General features: G+C 47.7%; 1 protein-coding gene across 7 annotated transcripts in view; it reads left to right on the forward strand.

Annotated features, from left to right (window-relative positions):
- Positions 1-19276, forward strand: part of SIPA1L1 (signal induced proliferation associated 1 like 1) — a gene marked incomplete at both ends in the record, with an annotated part of 137863 nt that overhangs the window by 117350 nt on the left and 1237 nt on the right. For 6 of the 7 annotated variants that reach the window (XM_080706880.1, XM_080706881.1, XM_080706879.1 and 3 more), the window contains 5 exons: positions 5388-5624; positions 6582-6747; positions 11596-11842; positions 15010-15156; positions 16361-16475. In XM_080706880.1, coding sequence (XP_080563006.1) covers positions 5388-5624; positions 6582-6747; positions 11596-11842; positions 15010-15156; positions 16361-16475 — 912 coding nt within the window. The remainder of the gene's footprint in view (positions 1-5387; positions 5625-6581; positions 6748-11595; positions 11843-15009; positions 15157-16360; positions 16476-19276) is intronic. The other variant, XM_080706884.1, reaches the window with a different exon arrangement.

The raw sequence follows: 19276 nt of genomic DNA on the forward strand, positions 1-19276 counted from the left end.
TTGTTTGTATATTAGGTGTTGAACCCAGGGGCATTCTACCTCCAAGCTGTACCATTGTCTGCGGGGGGGGGGGGGGTACTGGGGGTGGAACCCAGGGGCTTTTCTACCTCCGGGCTGTACTCCCAGACCTATTTTATACTTTATTTGGAAACAGGGTCTCACTAAGTTGCTGAGAGCCTCACTAAGTAGCTGAGGCTGGCTTCAAACCTGTGCGATCCTCCTGTCTCAGCCTCCCAAATGCTGGAATTACAAGCGTGCGTCACCACGCCCAACTCACCATTTTTTTTTTTTTTTAAACAGGGTCTTGCTAGGTTGCTGAGTCTCACTACTTGCTGAGGCTAAGGCTGTCTTCAAACCTATAATCCCCCTGTCTTAGCCTCCAAAGTATTGGGATTACAGGTGTGTGCCACCATTCCCAGCATAGTAGTTCTTAAATGCTAGGAAACATGAGAATCCTTCAGAAATGTTGTCAAATACAGATTTCTGGGGCTGTAGACAATCTGTTATGAACCCAGGACTCTGTTGGCTCCACCTTCTGGGCTGGGCAGATCAGAAGCTAGACTTTGACCCATTCCTAACAGAATGAAGAGTCCAGTTGGTCTGAGCAGTAGTCTGGGTTGGTGCATACCTGGGGAGAGATTGCTTAATCTGCAGGCACCCTCGCTGGCTCTTGAAGTGAGCATCTTTGGGGTTAGGACACACAAGTGTGTGGTTTAGAACCCCCAGGTGCTGCTCACCCACCACTGAACACCCATATCAGCTGAATCGCGTGCCTTCAAGAAGAAGGCATGCCAGTGAACTCTTTTTCCATGTACCTCTTGTTTCCAAATTTAACCATTTCTTACATAGTGCTTTCTGATTATAAACATCAGTGAACAAAAATGTGCTGGCAGTCAATACCTAGGAGCTGGTATCAGCCATCATGTTCACAGATAAAAACAATAATCAAGTTCATTGGTCTTATTTAAGCAATTATCCTTATGAGGATACTCTTGTAAACAAAAGCATCACTTGTAGATTTAGTCATTTCTTTCCATAAAAATAAAGCATCGTCTAGTTTTAAACATAGTTAGGAGTAAAATATACACGTGTACTTAGTTTTGCCATCATATATATTGAATGCCTACAATTGCCAGGGGCCTCTCTAGGCATGGGGTAAAAAAAATCTCAGCCCTCATGAAACTTACATTTAAACAAGAGAGAAAGATTGTAAACAAGATAAAGAAATTAAACCTATGATGTGTTATGTAATGACAGTGCTGGGGAGAATCACATAGCTCAACAAATATTTCAGCAGGACTCTCTTGTATTCCTGGCATTGTTAGTTATACAATGATAAATTCCTTCTAAGAGTTTATAATCAAGTACAAATACATCTTGGATGCCTTTTAGGGAAATAATGGTAATAATTAAACTTATATAGAACAGAAAAAGCTCCCCCAAAGTGTAGAATAAGTTCCTGGCTCTTTTGGCACGTTTAAGTCTCTTAACTTTCCCTTTGTGTGTTACATATGAACATGGAGAAAATATTTGTAAATTAATGGACTATGCAATTGACTTTCAATTCTCCAGGCTAATTGTTTCTGCTTTAACCAACCATTTTATCTTTGAAAGCCTCAAGGTTTTTGAACAAGATTTTTGATTCAGTATATCAAGATACTGAATGTTGATAAATATAAAATGTGGCAATTCAGATGTAGCCAAAGTATGGATCATGGGCTACAGCACTCCCTGGGGGTGAATTAGAAGTGTGGATCCTTATGCCACCCAATCCCATCCCACCTACTAAATAGGAGTCTCTGGGGAGGGAGTACTGGTCTGTATTTTAAGATGCTATAAAGTTTAAGGACTGGCTCCCATAATTCAAACACACCTGCACTCCCGGATAGGCAGTGAGTGTATCAAGCACATGATTATCCAGGCTGAGCGATGTGAAAGGTCCAGAGTCACTGTCTTTCGGTTTAGCAGGATCTGCTTCAAACGCCAACCAGGGTTGAGGCTGGAGACATCTCATCATATATAAGAATATGTGAAGTGGAGATAGTAAAGAGAAAACATAACTTTGAGCCAAAGGCTAGATTTTGTCTCTTAAGTAATGACAAAGAGCCACGGCCAGCCGTGCTGTTTGAAAGCTTGCCAAAGGCTGCGCTCCTGTCTTGGAAGCAGCTCTCGGTCTACACTCCCTCGTTGGTGTGTGCTGCTGGGAGTCTGCTCAGCAGCACCGCGCTCTGCGAGCTTGTCAGCCCCTGCCTTTCCTCACTGCCTGTTTGCTTTTTGTTCACCTTTTTACTTTAATCTCTTGTCCATAACAGAGATCTAGTCTTACTTTGTTCAACTTAATGTACTGCACTTATGAAAGTTCTGCATTTTCTCTTCTAAATTTTTTTCTTTTCTTTTTTTTCTTTTTTTGTGGTACTGGGGATGGAACCCAGGGGCATCCTACCTCCGAGCTATACCCCCAGCCTCATTTTTTATTCTTTGTGGGGGGATACTGGAGGTGGAACCCAGGGGCTTTTCTACCTCTGGGCTATCCTCCCAGACCTATTTTATATTTTATTTGGAAACAGGGTCTCACTAAGTTGCTGAGCGCCTGAGTAGATGAGGCTGGCTTTGAACCTGTGCACTCCTCCTCTCAGCCTACCGAGTGCTGGCATTGCAAGTATGTGCCACCGTGGCCAGCTTTTTTTTTTTTTTAAGATTTAAAGAAGTTTATTAAAAAGATAGAAATACAGAAGACAGTTAAAGCCCCATGCCATTCAGAAGTAACGAAGAGAGGGGGTGGTTCAAACGAATTCACCCTGGCCGGCTTTTTTTATTCTTTATTTTGAAACAGGGTCTTGCTGAGTTGCAAAGAGCCACACTAAGTAGCTGAGGCTGTCCTCAAAACACAATCCTTTCGTCTCAGCCTCCCAAACTCTGGAATTACAAGCGTGTGCTTGTTTGTTAGCAAAAGGTAATGTTGCACTGCTCTTCGATTTACATTTCTCTTGAGGTTTTGTAAAGGTTTCTTCTATTCTATAGCTGGAAAAATATTTAGGGGGATTGTTAGAAGTGCTAGAGTGAGACTAGTTTCTATTATATTTTTGCAAAGTTTGAGCCCATTTCGTTCTTGTTAGTTATAAAGAGATGGTTATATTTGGTCTGAAATACTAAGATCCAGCGAGTAGACAAAGCCCTCTAGGGGTATCAGTATGTGTCCCAATCTTTCCCTCGCATCTTGTCCCCCTCTGTTGGCTTTTGTGTGTGTATATGTGTGGGTATATTTTCATGGAAGGATTACATTCATACAGAAAAGGACGGGGCATAGGTATATATCCAGTTGAATTTTTATAACGTGTACATACCCACGTAGTCACTGCACACATCAAAAACAAGAACTTCACCAACTTCCACTGGCCACGTTCTGCCCCCATTCCTTCCTAGTTCCTCTCAAGCAAGGTAAACAGAATCCTGAATCAGAAACCACAGACTCATTGGCCTTTTCTTTTTTTTTTTTTGGACTTGACCCAAATAGAATATTACCAGATATATTGTTCTGTGTCTGGTGTCTTGGCGCTGACATTATGTTGATGATGTTTGCCCCTGTGTCTCAGGCATCATTAGTGTATTTCCTTTTGCTTTTTTAAAATTTTCATTATGAGGGCATTCTGCAACTCATCCATTCTACTGCTGATGAATATCTGAACCGTTTCCAGGTTGATGGCATTGCGCTTGAGTTTGTGGTAGAACAATCGCTTTGTTACAGGCTATACATACTTTTAGCTTTAGCAGAGGCTGTGAACCGGTTTGCCAAAGTGTCTGTAGCAAGGAGCATTCCATCCAACAGCAGAGAAGAGTCTACTCACCTCACATTATAGCCCTCTGTAATCTGGCCACTCTCCTGGGTGTGTTGTGGGCCCTCATGATTTTAATTCACATCTCTCTGTAAGTGATGTTACACAGGATTTGCAGGTCTTTTAGATAGCCTTTCTTGACGTTGCTATTCAAGTTGTTGCCCGTTTTTCTCCTAGCTTGTCTTGTTGCTTCTTAGGAGAGTAGTTATGTATTTTGGATAGGATCCTATTGTTGGATATGTTTTGCATAGATTCTCCTCTTTTGTGTCTTTTGATGAATAGAAGTTTTTTATTTTAATGGGCTTGTCTTTCCCTTTATGATTCTATTTAAAGAAACCTCTGTCTATCCTAAAGATGTTCTTATGAATTATAGTTCAGAATCTTTAGATCTACATTTTAAATATACAATGCAGCTGGAATTGAATTTTTGTAAAGTTAGAGGTGGGAGTATCAAGATTCACCTTAACCAAAATACATTCTCAGGACCTTTAGGATCTAGGGTTGGTGTTTTTTTTTTTTTGTTTTTTTTGTTTGTTTGTTTGTTTGTTTTTACAATGAACTTTTAAATATTAGAATAGCATCAGGTTTGCAGAAAAGTTGCAAAGACAACATGGAGTTCCCAGGCACCTCTCATGCGGCTGACCTTTGTGGTCCTCTCACATCACTGTCAGTGCGATGCAACACTAAGGTCATATTTAGTCAGGCTGGGAACATCAGCCTTTGACAACTGAAAGTGCCACAGAGGAAGGCTGTGTGACCTCGGGCTGAAAATTCAGCCTGGAGCAGCTGAGAGTCCATTGTAGTGAAGGTCACCTTTCCTGGGTCTCCTAAGCTGGAGAACTTGGCATGGCTCAAATAGTATAAACCGGGGTCCTGTGAGACTGCTGGGAAGGAAGTGTGGGAATCCTACAGGTAACAGCCCTGCAACTTATATCCCCAGTATTGAACATTCTGCCTTGAAATTCAGTTTTGAAGCTCCTTTGGAAGTTCTCGTTTTGGGACGGCTTTATTCCTGTAGATTTTAGTTTTGTAAGGTTAACCGGTTTTTAAATCCATTGGTGAAGAGCAGCTTTTTGCAGGCGAGGTTAACATCCGATACCTGGGCAGGAGAGCCCAGTGTGCCCAGGCCGAGCCCCTGGTTCGTTCCCCTTCTCCTCCTCAGCCTGGCACTGGGAGCAGCACCACAGCCCTGTTCCAAGGCAGGCAAGACAGACAGCGCTGAGATTGTGCGGCCTTCGCTGCTGCTCCTCTTGCTGGCCACTTCTGGACCTTACTGTGACAACACGTGGTGCTGATGTGTGTGACAGTGTCCCCGATGGTCCTGACTATTTTTATTAAGTACATACCAAGCCCCAGTAACCATTTGTCATTTTGAGAGCAGACATCTAAATTCCAATGAGAAAGAAGGCCAGCCAGCCATCCTTTCTATTGTATGAAATACTCGCTGTTGTTGAATGCGGCCATCACCCCTCCCCCGACAGCACCTCTGTGGCTGACGTGTGACCCTGGGTGGCATAGTGCCCATGAGCCGTTTGTCTCTGTCCTGCTCCTCAGTACCATGAGCTCCCGACACTCTGCCAGCCCAGTCGTCTTCTCCAGCGCCCGAAGTTCCCCGAAGGAGGAGCTCCATCCCACCACCGCACAGCTGGCGCCTTCCTTCTCTTCGTCCTCCTCGTCCTCCTCGGGTCCCAGGACGTTCTACCCTCGCCAGGGTGCTACCAGCAAGTACTTGATTGGATGGAAAAAACCCGAAGGAACCATTAACTCCGTGGGATTCATGGACACAAGAAAGTAAGACCTGGTTAGACTTGTTTTGCTTCTCTTGCTGAATGGTTTACTTTCCACAAGGCAGAGAACAGAAAAGGTTGGCTTGGTTTCTCACATCTGAGGAGTCCCAGCTGCGGAGTTCAGAGAGCTTAGTTTGGTGGGGGATTTTTTTTCCTAAGTAAAGTATTTCTCAAATTATTTTTCTGTCTTACTCCTTTTTTTTTTTTTTTTTTTTTTTTTTGGTGGTACTGGGGTTCCTGGAAGCCCTTCTACCTCCGGGCTACACTCCCAGACCTATTTTATATTTTTGAAACAGGGTCTCTTAGGCCAGCGCCAGCGCGGCTGGCTTCGAACCTGCGCGATCCTCCTGTCTCCGCCTCCCAAGCGTGGGGATTACAAGCGTGCGCCACCACGCCCGGCCTGTCTTACTCCTTGAATAAGGTGTGCCACAGAACATTCTCTGGATTCGAGAATCTTAATCCTCCTAGGAAAGAGTGCGTCTGTGGGATAGGTTTCCGGTCAGCTGTGTCTGGTGCTAAGGCCACTCCTGACCTTAGTGGTTCCTGTGACATTTCTCACAGCTGGGCAGAGCGTGTCCTAGAGAGTGAGCGAGCACCCTGAGAGGAAAGGAGTTTTTGACTCGGTAGCACAGCAAAAAAATCAAATGGTTCCTTCAGTGTTGTCATGTTCGTGTAAAGATTACATCTGGGATTCACGCCCTGCGGCCTTTCAGTGAGTCGATCGCTAATTTCCACATAGTAGAACTAATAGGTTCCTGTAAAAGTGTGATTTATTCATCAGACTTGAATTTGTGTTTCAAATTGGTTTTGCACTTATCTGAGCAGATTGTGGTGTCAACAGGCTGGAGAGTCTGTTCCCTTTCGTCTCCTTTAATCTTCCTCCGTTGATGCTCATCGGGGCCGGCGCTGCCTGAGGCCCCCTCACCGCCTCGGTTGCCACCATCTCTTCCTTTCTCCCCAGGCGTCATCAGAGTGACGGCAGCGAGATAGCCCACACCAGGCTGCGCGCCTCCACCAGGGACCTCCGGGCGTCCCCCAAGCCCACCTCCAAGTCCACCATTGAGGAGGACCTGAAGAAACTGATCGACCTTGAAAGCCCAACTCCAGAATCACAGAAGAATTTCAAGGTACAAGTGGGCAGCAGCTAGGGGGAGCTGGACGCGAGGGGGCTGTGAGCCATGGGCCCCCTTCCAGAAAGTCTCAGTCACAGGCTCCACTCGCTATCAGTGCCCGGGTTTCCCTGGGGGTCATCCCAGTTCTCTACTGTGCTGTCCTCATGGCAGCATCTCTTCAGTGGTGTTGCTGTTAGCCTGTCCCTGCCCCACAGCTGTTTCTTCTGCTGCGTCCCACTCATGACTCCATGGTCCTCATGTGATGCCTCTTCATAGAACTATGTGGATACCCAGGGCTCCCTTGTCAGCTAGAAAGTTCTCCACAGGACTTCAGTGCCTCTGCCTGGGGGTTTCTCCTCCACTCCCTGGTGCCCCCACTATCCAGCTGGCCACGCACAGTGCCAGGGGAACCCGGGGGCACTCCCTGGGCCTCTTTCATCACCCCCCAAAAGTGAACACCAGCCACCTCTTGAGTCCAGCAAATGCAGTCTACACTCAGAACTTTGCAGAGTAAGAGTTTAGTAAACTCTTACTTCTCTCTCAGAGTTCCAGACTCCTCATGCCTCCCCCAGTGCACAGTCTCCCTCTCCGCCAGCCCCGAGGACTCTCCCAGCTTGTATGTTTATGCCAGTGGGCCAGGACAGGCAGGGGTCCTCTGCTCCTTGTCCTCTGAAGCCTGCAGACTCATTCTCTGTAGTTCAGAGCTGGCGCGTCAGGAAGCCCCTAGCCCCCAGGTTGTGGCAGTAAACTTTGAAATTTTTGTTTTGGGTGTGTGTATGTATGGTACTAGGGATCGACTAAAGGACATTCTACCTCTGAGCCACACCCTCAGCCTTTTTTAATTTTTGAAACAGGATCTCACTAACTTGCTGAGGGTCTGGCTAAGTTGCTGAGGCTGTCCTTGAACCTGTAATCCTCTTGTCTCATCCTCCCAAGTACTAGGATGATAGGCGTGGACTACCAGCAGCCAGCAAGGTGTCTATTCTTGATGTTCCAGTTCCATGACTTGTAGCCAGTTTGGAGTGACTAGAACACTCTTGTTTCAGAAGAACTTAGAGAATGGGTTGAGATGAAAGCTAGACTATATCCCTACCCACTCACCAGCTCCGCACAGTGAGCCAAGTGCAGGAGGCGGGAGGGGGGGGGCATGCTCTCTACCACCTCCAGCCTTGCCCATCACTGCCGTGTGTGTGTGTGTGTGTGTGTGTGTGTGTGTGTGTGTGTGTGTGTGTAGACACCTGCATACATTTCTCCCCAGATAGGCTAGAGAGACCTTTTAATATAAAGATCAGCATGTATAGGAATTAAGTGTACCCCAAAGACCACTCAAGTTCTGCAGAGAAGTGATTTATTAACGTGATTTATCCTGCTAATAAGTTGTTCCATAGATGTAACCATTTTGACTTCTGTCATTTATGTTTCAGAAATCAGCACTTAGCAATTCTGACTCATCATCCAGGGTACAAATGGTTTCCTTAGCAACCTTGCAAAAGATAGTGCTTGAAACTTCCTTCTTTATCCATCAAAACCCAAAGAAGTATGTTAAAATTTTTAAGTACCAGTTTCAAAATAAGAAGTGTTTCAGAATTTTTCTTTGAGGGCAGAAGAAAATAAAACCTGCTTTGAAAGGACTCATTCCTCTAATTCCTAGTTTTCCATTTGGGGCAGGGAGTAAGCTCAGAGAATTCATTCTTTTTATTTACTCCTGCAGTGGAAATAATTGAAGGCAAATGTCTCTTTTGCCCTTATTCCAGGTCTTGGCTTTTACTTCCAAAATAAATTACTTTAACATTCCTATTGGAGACAGGGGTGCACTTTCTTTGTGTTGGTACAGTGTTAATGTGAGACCCTTTGCACAGGAAGTCTTTCTGCTGGTCCTAACGCAGCCAGGAGAGGGCTGGGCAGGAACTGGGGGGTCTGCTGAGTTCTCTCCCAGTTCATGCTCTGTGAGCTGGCTTGGCTGAGATTTCAGCTAAGGGGTTCCATGTATCTTCACATGGAGAAGAGAGTCATTGTCTGAATGGCTGTGGCCCTGCTTTACCAGTGAGGCCAGCATGCCCTGGACAAGTCTTCCAAGGCTCTGAGCCCTGCGCAGGCCTCGGGAGCCTAGAAGAGGCCAGCTCTGGGCCATGAGCTATGCTGGGCTCCTCCTCCTGCAGAGCAGGGGGACGCCTACTGTGGGCTGTGACAGCGCTCTGCCAGGCAGGCTGCTGCTGAGAGCTCCCACGCAGCTCCCCAGCTTTCTCCTCAAAAGCAGTGAGCTCCTGCTTAAGAACAATGGCAGAGCTGCAGCAGTCTAGCAGACCTCACCTGCAAGCCAGGGTGGGACAGACTTACCTTTCTGGGGGTGCCTCGTGGTCTGCCATGTGAACGGACAGCAGTGCAAGCCACCAGTCCCACTTTACAGCCAGCGCTCAGGTGTAGACCAAAGTGAGGGGCTTCGTGTGGAGCCAATATGTAGGGTGAGTTTATTGTGAGTACAGATGGCCCGTGTCACTGACAACCAGGGGGACAGGAAAGAGAGAGAGAGGGGAGACCTGGAGGCTGATAGGAGGCCAGATGCTATGGAATAGGGGACCAGATTTGGGGATCCGTGGTCTCCAAATGGTTTTTAAACTCAGGAGCTTCTTTTAAATTGAAGCCACATAGGGAAGGCCAGTGTGTAGTTGTGAGTTTCTGGTAGGAGAGGTGGCTTGGGAACCCCTCTGAAATCCCTTCCATCTCTCACCGCATCTCCTCTGGGATTCTTTCCCAGGGGCTGGCAGCGACAGGCAGAGGCCCTGGGCCGTCCTGGGTATCGCCCACAAAAGCAGGTAGGGCACTCCTGGAAACTGGTCCATAGGTTTATACACCACTAAGAGGGAGCCGAAGAGGAATGGGCTAAGGGACCATCCTAACATTTTTGGACAAAACTAGGTACCACTACCTTTTTGTTTTGTTTGTGGTGCTGGGATTCAAACTCAGGGGCAGTCTACCTCCAGGCTTAGCACACCCTTAGCACTGTTTTCTTTTGTAATTTGCAAACAGGTCTTGCTAAATTGTTGAGGCTGGCTTTGAACCTGCAAGCCTCCTATCTCAGCCTCCCAAGTGCTGAGATCACAGGTGTGCACCTCCATGCCCAGCTGGTTCTGTTCCCTTTCAGAACAGAGAGCATCTTCCCTGGTTGCTAGTTGTTTTCTTCCTTTTCCTGCCCTGATTCCCTTGGTTCAGGACACTATAACTTTTAATAAAGTGTGCTGCCTGGAGGACCTTGGAGTATATTGATTTTTCCCAAAGAGACTAAAACTAGAATTGGTGGAGAAATTCTCTCCTTTAAAAACCCTCAGGGTGGAGACAGTAGCTAGAAAAGGAAATTCTTTTGCTAAAAGGGCTAAAAAAGATTAGAGCAGTGACTTTTGAATACTGAGGTCTGAGGTCTGGCCTGGTAGGCAAAGACCTTATGTAACAGTCCTACATCCTTGAAGACAGAGACATGATTTGATTTTTAAAAGAACAAAAAAAAAAATAGCCAACCATTAACCTCTAAGGCCGCCTCTTCCCCCTGAAGAGGGAGAGGAGCTGTCCCCATGCCTCTCATTTTCCTAGGCAAGTGTCAAGGTACCTTGAATATTTTTAAAGTGAACACCACTTTTCCCCAATTGGTCGCATCTTGGGCTTTTTCAGTGTGTTTGATTACCTGATTTATCTGGCAGCTGCTCATGGTACACTGGAGTAGCTTCAATGAGATGAGCCCTTGGCCTATTGAACAGAAGTATGCTAGGCCCCAGAGCACACGAATAAGCCTGAGAGTCCACTCTGTGTTCCCAGGTCTGTAATATCAGCCGCTTAGGTGGAACTGTGGCTGAATCATTCTCTCTGCCCTCTCCAAGTGTAACAGAGAGTCCCAGGATGGCTTCTGTCAGCAGTGGCTCGGCCCTGCCCCTCACAGCTCTACTCCATGTTGTCCCTTGTCGAGGTGAACAGCGTCCCAGGAGGAACTGTCAAGGATGGCTTGATGTTAGCCGGCCAAGTGTGCCCTTGGCTCCTGGGCTGCTGGAATCTGAATGTTGTTCATGAGCAAGCTGTTTCTCAGTAGAGAGGATTCTCAGAATTGTTGCTGTTAGGAGGAAAATCTCAAGTAAAATCAAATGTGGTTACTAAAGCAAAAGGCACCCATAAGAGACACATCCATGGAACTCTTTGTCATTTATGTATAAATATTTGTTATTATAAAGCCAACATCCCCTATTATTTCATAAACAGAAACACGTCTTTAAAAAGGAATATCTAAAACTCATGAAATCCATCTACTTTGGGAGATTCAACTAGTGTAACTTGTTAATGTTTATTTCAAGTAATATTTAAAATTTTGGTGATTGTGTCAATAGACAAGCTTCTGCCACTGCACTTCCTGGCAGTGTCTCTGTTCCTGAGAGACCTTACCATCCTTTCATAACACCGCGGATTTGTACCACTGCGATCCGCCCAGTGCCTTGTCCAGTGCTTACCGTCATCCTGGCAGGTGCTGTGCTCCGTGTTAGAGATGAGGGACGGGGCTCAGGAGAATACGTGATGATCAGAGAAACAGGATGCAAGTAAAGTTCTATCTTATGTCTGATCCTAAAGTCTTGTTTTTATCCACCACACGACATTGGTAAATCTACTTAGTCACAGGTGCAAGGTATATTTTGAATGCTCATGTGCTGCAGGCAGCATTCTGGGCTATGAGAAAAAAACAACTGGGAACTCTTTTTACCTTCTTGAGGACGTATAAATCAGTGGGGCTCCGGGACTGGATGAGAGCACATCCAGAGCAGTGACCTCATCACCTCACCCGCCCTGCCTGAACCCGGGGTGACTTACCCTGTCTTGACTGTCTTGCAGTTCCACGCGCTGTCCTCCCCCCAGTCTCCTTTCCCCACCACCCCCACCTCGCGGCGGGCCTTGCACAGAACACTGTCAGACGAGAGCATTTACAGTGGCCAGAGGGAGCACTTTTTCACCTCAAGGGTGTCGCTTCTGGACCAAGCCCTGCCCAACGACGTCCTCTTCAGCAGCACGTACCCTTCTCTCCCCAAGTCTCTCCCGCTGCGGAGGCCTTCTTACACCTTAGGAATGAAGTCGCTGCATGGTAAGTGCTCCTCCAGCGGCAGCTGGACAGCCTTGGGGGGATGGCCAGGGTCCAGGGCACAGCTACCACTGCTTGGTGTGCCGGGGACGGTCACTGGAGGACATCCTGCCGCCACGCTCAGCTTCTCACCGTCTTCTATATCCCAGACCACAAGAATCAGAGGATGCTTGCTAAAAGCACAGGTTCCTAGGCTTTCCCCAAGACCCCATGGATCTGAATCTGCAGAGGAGTAGGCTCACATTAGATTAGTTACTTGTTGAGAGTTGTATTCCCTGCTTCCTGCAGCCACCACAAGAACCCAGCCTTGCGGCGGCGGCCCTCTGTCTTTCACAGGCTGTAAGGGCCTGTGATGTCAGCCACCCATTTGCTGACGTGGTCCCGCACCCCCATGCAGCGAGTGAGGATTACTAATGAAAAGGACACTGCCCGTGGGCACCTCCACGTCCCTGCCCTCGGTTCCTGTAAGCCATGTTTGCTCGGCAGCCTGACCAGATCCCAGTTTTATTAAGGGCAATATTCTGGATTATTGGATTTAAATGCAGTCCTTTCCTTTCCCCTCTCTGTCCAAATCCACTCCAGAGCTCTGTGCCTTCCCTGACAGTCATGGGTCAGCCTAGCACACACCTGTCACGGGCCCCTGTGCTCCGGACTGTGTGTGGTGCACACTGCTGCAACCCCAAGCCCCTCGTTTCCTTTCCTCCTTCAGCTTTTATATCTCTGGCGCATTCGTGCCACATTTCTTCTGCATTGGAGCTATGTTCTGAGCTGCTTGCCCTGCATCATTCCATACTCACTCGAATGCTCCTCCTGTCTCTGTCCTGCTCAGCGACTCATTCCTGCTCTCCCCCGTAGCATGGCAGACAAAGACTGTGCCCACTCCCCTGCTCCCTCCTTTACCCACCTGCAGCATTTAAAATGTGGTTTTTCTGTGCTCAGGAAGTCACCCCCAGTGAACCAAAGCTGACGCGTGAAATGATCCCTTTCTGCCGTCAGACTCTAGGATGGAGCTCTTGGTAGTAACTTAACACACCCCTCACCTTTCTTGCTTCTTCTCTCCCCATGTTGGGGCAACTCTCCCCTGAGCTACATTAATCCTGCAATTTCCTGCCCACCTTAAATGCTTCTTTTACTTCCCTACACTTCTTTTCTGACCATTGCAGTAATAAAAAGAGCCTTCCACACGCCCTGTTTGCACGTGCATGGCAAAGTAGGCCCTCCTTCCAGAGAAGCCCAGGAATCTGGCCCCCGCACGTGGCCATTGCCCAGGCGAGGCAGCCTGGTGGTCAAGGCCAAGCCCACGGCAGTGTCAAGGGCAGGGGAGACACAGGCTGCCTTCTGCGCACCTCCCTGTCAGCCCTTCTGCTTTTGTGACAGTCAGGCAGCTGTGGTGATCTCACATCCTGAACCCAGCGGCACGTGTCGGGCCGACCCCTCAGCCCGCGCCGCATGCAGCATCTACCACCACGTGTTTGGGAGACAGAGAAGGGGTGTCCCCTGCACGGAAGCTTGAGCCTCAGATAGAAGGGCAGAAGGGTTGTGAGTGACACAGACTCTCCTTCCCACCTGCGTAGCAAGCTTTTTAAGATCTCGCAGTTTTGTTGACTTCATTTACTCATAATTTTGCTAATTTTAAGCACATTAATAACTAGCAGCTGCGCTTCAGAGCAGTTCTTTACGTAATTTGAAAGGAAAACAAGCACTAAATATACTCTGGCTTACCAGGCTAACATCATAGGCGAAACTTTTTAACCCCTTGTAAGCAGGCATTTCTAGAGTTACATAGATTTTTTTTTTTTTTTCATGGTACCAGGGATGGAACCCAGGGGCTTTCTACCTCTGGGCTATACTCCCAGACCTACTTTATACTTTATTTGGAAACAAGGTCTCACTAAGTTGCTGAGAGCCTCACTAAGTAGCTGAGGCTGGCTTAGAACCTGTGCGATCCTCCTGTCTCAGCCTCCCAAGCGCAGGGATTACAAGCGTGCGCCACCACGCCCCGCTCTAGAGTTACAACAATTTTTAAGGGAGAGGTTTACCTTCGCTCTGCATGAGTGTGGACTCTGCTGCAGTCACACTCTGAGGTGCACTGCCCCGTTCACTCCTGTGCTCTCCCCACTCCGCCTGCCCTCCTATTCTCTTGTCCGCCTCTGGGAACTTGAGCAGGAGGGCTGCTCTCAGTGGCACCGAGTGGCTTATGGTGCTCGTCCCTCCTGCCCCAGACTCAGCAAGGCTGAAGATGTCAGCTCTTAACAGTGGTTCAGTAGTTGTATTCCACAAATTGTCATCATAGAAAGAGCTGGATATTAGATGGCACTAGCCAAAGCTGATCAGAGGAACCACCCCCGTGATGACCTGGGTCTGCAGGAAGGAGAATACCGCACAGGCTGGCTCCCTGTGCGTGACCCTGCAGCCTCACATTATCTGATCTGCTTCTCAAACGACTGGTCACATCCACCTGGGGTTCTCTGGGATGCCTCTGCCCTTTACCAGTCCCAGGAATGGAGTGCAGATCTCATCTTCTAGTCCAAATGAAACGATATTTCCTCTAACAGAAATAAACCTCCCTGGGCCATCCTCACAGTCTAGCTCTCCGTTGAGTAGGCCTCTCCTTCACAGCCTGAGTCGTCTGACTCCAGAGGGAAACTGAACCCAGAGCCACCTGGGCCAACTGTAGACAGCGGCTCCCCAAAAGCAGACCTATTGCCTCAGTACACAACAAACTGTTCTGTGACTCACACTGCTAAGAGAGCAATAGTGGGACGTTATTTAGAAAATGCAGAGCTGGGAGTAGTGGCATGTGCCTGTAATTCCAAGCTGAGGATGGAGGAACACAAGTACAAGACCAGCCTGGGAAACTTAGCAAGAGACTCTCACAATAAAGTAGAGCAGGATGGGATAGGATGGGATAGGATAGGATAGGATAGGATAGCCTGGGATTAGCTCAGTAGCAGGGTGCCCCTGCATCCAGTCCCCAGGTCTGCAGAAAAAAAGAGAAAGAAAATGAAGAAAGCCAGTTTCTGTTTGATGTCCGCTTTAGAATGGTCCCCTGTAGCCTGTGAGGCTAGAAATTGATTCTGGCAAGGAATACCTTCCGTATTTATTGTGGTGACAGGAAACGGGTGAGTTTGTGAGTGACAGCACTGCCTTGTCCCGTGCCCCTCCTGCAGGAGAGTTCTCGGCCTCAGACAGCTCCCTCACTGACATCCAGGAGACCCGAAGGCAGCCCATGCCCGACCCTGGCCTGATGCCCCTGCCGGACACTGCTGCGGATCTAGACTGGTCCAACTTGGTAGATGCTGCCAAAGCCTATGAGGGTGAGTCCACCGGTGATCCAAGCAGGACAGCTCAGGGTCCTGCAGGACCACACCACACCATGCGTGTGGGACCAGGTCTCTCCACTTGGCTGTCCTAGACACGGGCACTCCTCCTGCACGGCCGCTGCCCAGGCAGCTCGCGGTTATTGAGCACCAAGGATGCATGGCGACCGGCCATGCCTGGTCCCCTCCAGTGCCGGTGCTCCTCTGCCTGCGGTGCCCTGCAGTGTCACACCTGTGGTCCTGCTTTTCCTTGCTGGCTACGTGCTTGCTCTAGGCTGGTGGGTCTTAAATGCAGCTCCTCGTGCACGGACTGCTCTGGTGAGAAAACAGAAGTGATACAGTGGATGTTGGCAAAAGATCGTCAACTGTTCTTTTTTTGAGGAAAGACTGGTTTTATTTTAAAAATATCACTCCAAAGTTTTGGGTACTAAAACATTCTTTATAAAATTATGATAGCAAATGATTGCTCTTTGTTTTTATTGATCTTATTTGGGAGAATTGAAAGTTGCTATTCCCTCAAGTTTCAGTTTGGAGAAGAAAGTTACTAGGCTCAGAATTCAGAAGCCAAGCCACTGCGGAGCAGTCAACAGCTAATTCCCGTTGCCACCTTTGTGTTTATTTAGCAGCTGGAAATTCCCCAGTACTTTCAATTTATTGGTTAATCTTTTTCATATAAATTTTTAATTTGGGATATTTTAAAAAATGGGTGGTGTGGATTTAAGTTAATGACCCCCCCCCCCAATAGCCAGGCATCTTATGGAAAACATACTTCAGGACGTTTCAAAAATCTTAACTGTGTGGTGGCGCACGCTTGTAATCCCTGCACTTGGGAGACAGAGACAGGAGGACCGTGCAGGTTCGAAGCCAGCCTCACTGGCTTAAGAGACCCTGTTTCCAAATTAAAACATAAAAATATAGGTCTGGGAGTGTAGACCGGAGAAAGCCAGGGTCTGGAAATTTGGCGCAGGTCCTCTTGCCACAGGAACACTTAATTGAATACTACTTTGATGAGCAGGAAAAGGAGGGACCAGAAATTGGTCCATAGCTGCTGTTTCTATTTTTCATTGTGATAATAAGACATCGTGTGCGTTCCTGTGCATTGATTGATTGGGCCTGACTGCCCTTGCGGGCCATCTGTTAATTTGCTAGACGGCCCAGGCACGTGGTCCACAATACTCAATGATTTCTCATCTCCCTCCAGTCCAGAGAGCCTCATTCTTTGCTGCTAGTGATGAAAACCATCGCCCCTTGAGTGCGGCATCCAACAGCGAGCAGCTGGAGGAGCAGGCCCTGGCCCAGATGAAGTCATACAGCAGGTTGGTCACCAGTGGCAAGGACAACACCTGCACCACGCGTCACCCCTCAGAGTGCCAGGTGTGGCGAAGGAAAGGAGGAGACCGCGGGGATCAGCTGAAGGAAGCTCATCACTACGGTGCTAGACATCTCTTAGCTAGGACACTTTATAACTAAGTGCTGGAAACACAATTAAACTTCTTGATTGCTCAAGGTCCCAATTATGAATGTTCATTATTATATAATACTACATACATGTATGCCCCAAGGACTTGGTAGACAAGAGAAATCAGTAGCATTAACCATCCCAGGCCTGTGCTACTTAGCCCTGGAGTCTGGCTTTTCAGTCCCTTCCCTGGCTGTCACGGTGTTGTACGAGTGTCTCAACCACTCCTGAGGCGCTGCCTTGGGGATCCTGTGTTAGGGAGCCAGATGAGCAGGTGGTTAAGAAAATGAGGAGTACAAAAGCCCAGGTCCAGAGGGTCTCTTCTGAGGCGAAAGCATAGAGTTTATGACTTCTGTTTAACTGTGTTCCTCTTGGGTTCAAAGGGTGAGGTTGTTGGGTAGATGTGTGGTCTTTCTACACATTAAGGCCCCTATCAGTCAGCTATAGAACACGCAGTAAGCACTTCCTGAGGCAGAATAATCTCATCAGTTTGAAATCGCTTTCCGTAAAATCTTTTGAGGATGATTAAGAATCTGAGTGTCTGGGAAACGCAGTCAGAGTGGACAGTCTCAAGAAGAGTGAGGCCAGTGGGGCACTGGGTGTTGGGACCTGCTCTCAGCAGACAAAGCAGAGTGAGCGGTCCTGCGTGTGACATGCCACTGTCCCTCCTCTCGTTGGGACAGCTGGGGTAAGCTGAGCAGCTACTGAGAACTTTTATTTAAAACAGTTGAAGGAGAACCCAAAGTGGGCCTTCTTAGCATGAAGTCTCCAACTAAGAGAAACCTATTAGTCTGTTTGCCCAAAAAGATCACTGTCATAGACTCAGAGGTGGAGGGTTAGGATTGGCTTGCGCTTTGTTTAGCATGGACTGAACGAATGCAGATAGAGGTGAATATTTAGTATTAATCTGAGTGTTTAATATTATCAATGTACTCATAGACACATAAATGCACTTTAAAGACTCTTTAGAGCCGGGCATGGTGGCGCATGCTTATAATCCTAGTGCTTGGGAGGCTGAAACAGGAGGATTGCATGGGTTCAAAGCCAGCCTCAGCTACTCAGGCTTTCAGCAACTTAGTGAGACCCTGTTTCCAAATAAAATATAAAATAGGTCTGGGAGTATAGCCCGGAGGTAGAAAGCCTCTGGATTTCATCCCCAGCACCACAAAAAACAAAAAAACTCTTTAGCTGTCAAGATGGGCTCCTGAGAGCTGTGTCCATCCTGACAGCTTGTGGTGGCTTCATGAAGGACACCACACCCTTCCCCCAGCCTAGTTGTTTCTTCTTGACACCACCCCACTCTGCCTCATCTGTGGCCTCGGTCCATCCCAGTCTGGCGCGCCTGTTGTACCACACTGCCGTGGTGGATCACAGCTGGCCACTTACCTTTAAAGTCCACTCACGGTCGGCCTTGGTTGGTTGTCCTGGCCTGGAGGACATCACGCCCTTTCATCAGCAGCCCTGCCACCCCCCATGCAGCCCTGGGCTTGCCTCCAAGCCTGTCCTAGACCTAGAATGAGAAGAACACACCAACGCCGTTCATTTTAGGTCAGGAATGCGAACTTTAACTTTGATTTCTGTCTTAAATACCTTCTACGTACATATATATATATATATATATATATATATATGTATATATTTTATTGGTACATTGTAATTATGTATTGTAGTGAGATTCAGAGTGGTACATTAATACATACATACATCAGAATAGCTTTTATTACTGGGCACAATGGCAGACACTTACAATCCCAGCAAGTCAGGAGGCTGAGATAGGAGGGTCACAGCCAGCATGGGCAACTTAATGAGATAGTCTCAAGAGGGGATGTATCTCAGTGATAGAAAACTCCTGGGTTCTGTTCCCAGTACCGTGGGTGGTATGGGGGGGAGAATGCCTTTTATTTTGTGACTAAGAAAATTCAGTCACTACCTCTTCCTTCTTGGCCTCTGGAAAGAGGAGCTGCGTGTCTTCACAGCCTGCTTCAGGTTCAGGTTCTGGCAGGTGACTCTGAGGTTGGCCACCTTGGCTAGAATCCACCTAGGAACCTGGGAAGCTTGGATTGAGGGGGAGAGCAATGGACAGAGGTCCTCTGATCATAATGGTACAGAAGCTGAGGAATTAAAGTTAGACTGACAAGCGTTTGCAAACACGTAGTCTTATTTTTTAAATATCTTAAGGCAGGTAGATTAGTGTTGAAGACGTGGGCACATTAACTTATGGAGCTGCACAAATGTCTACAGCCCATGTCCTTGGCAACCAGAGGACTCACCCGACCTGGTGGCCCCAGACAGGTCCTGCACCGCTGCCCCCCCCACACACACACACATACACAGGAGCAGCTCTCCTCTTTAGGCTGTTCTTGTGCTGCCAAACACCTGTCTCAGTTGTCCTCACGTACATCTCTAACAAAGCAAGCTGCTGATTGACTGAAATTCAATCCTGCATCACTTTTTGTTAAGATCACCGTTTTTGCCAGGTGTGGTGGCACATACCTGTAATCTCTGTACTTGGGAGGCTGAGACAGGAGGATCACAGGTTCTAAGACAGCCTCAGCAAGTAGTAAGACTCATCAATCTAGTGAAACCCTGTTTCCAAATAAACAAAATCGAGATGGGGTATAGTAGAATGCCTCTGGGTTCAATCCCCAGTACTAAAGA

The sequence above is a fragment of the Muscardinus avellanarius genome, assembly GCF_963383645.1.
Source record: "Muscardinus avellanarius genome assembly, chromosome: 12".
NCBI classification, from domain to species: domain Eukaryota; kingdom Metazoa; phylum Chordata; class Mammalia; order Rodentia; family Gliridae; genus Muscardinus; species Muscardinus avellanarius.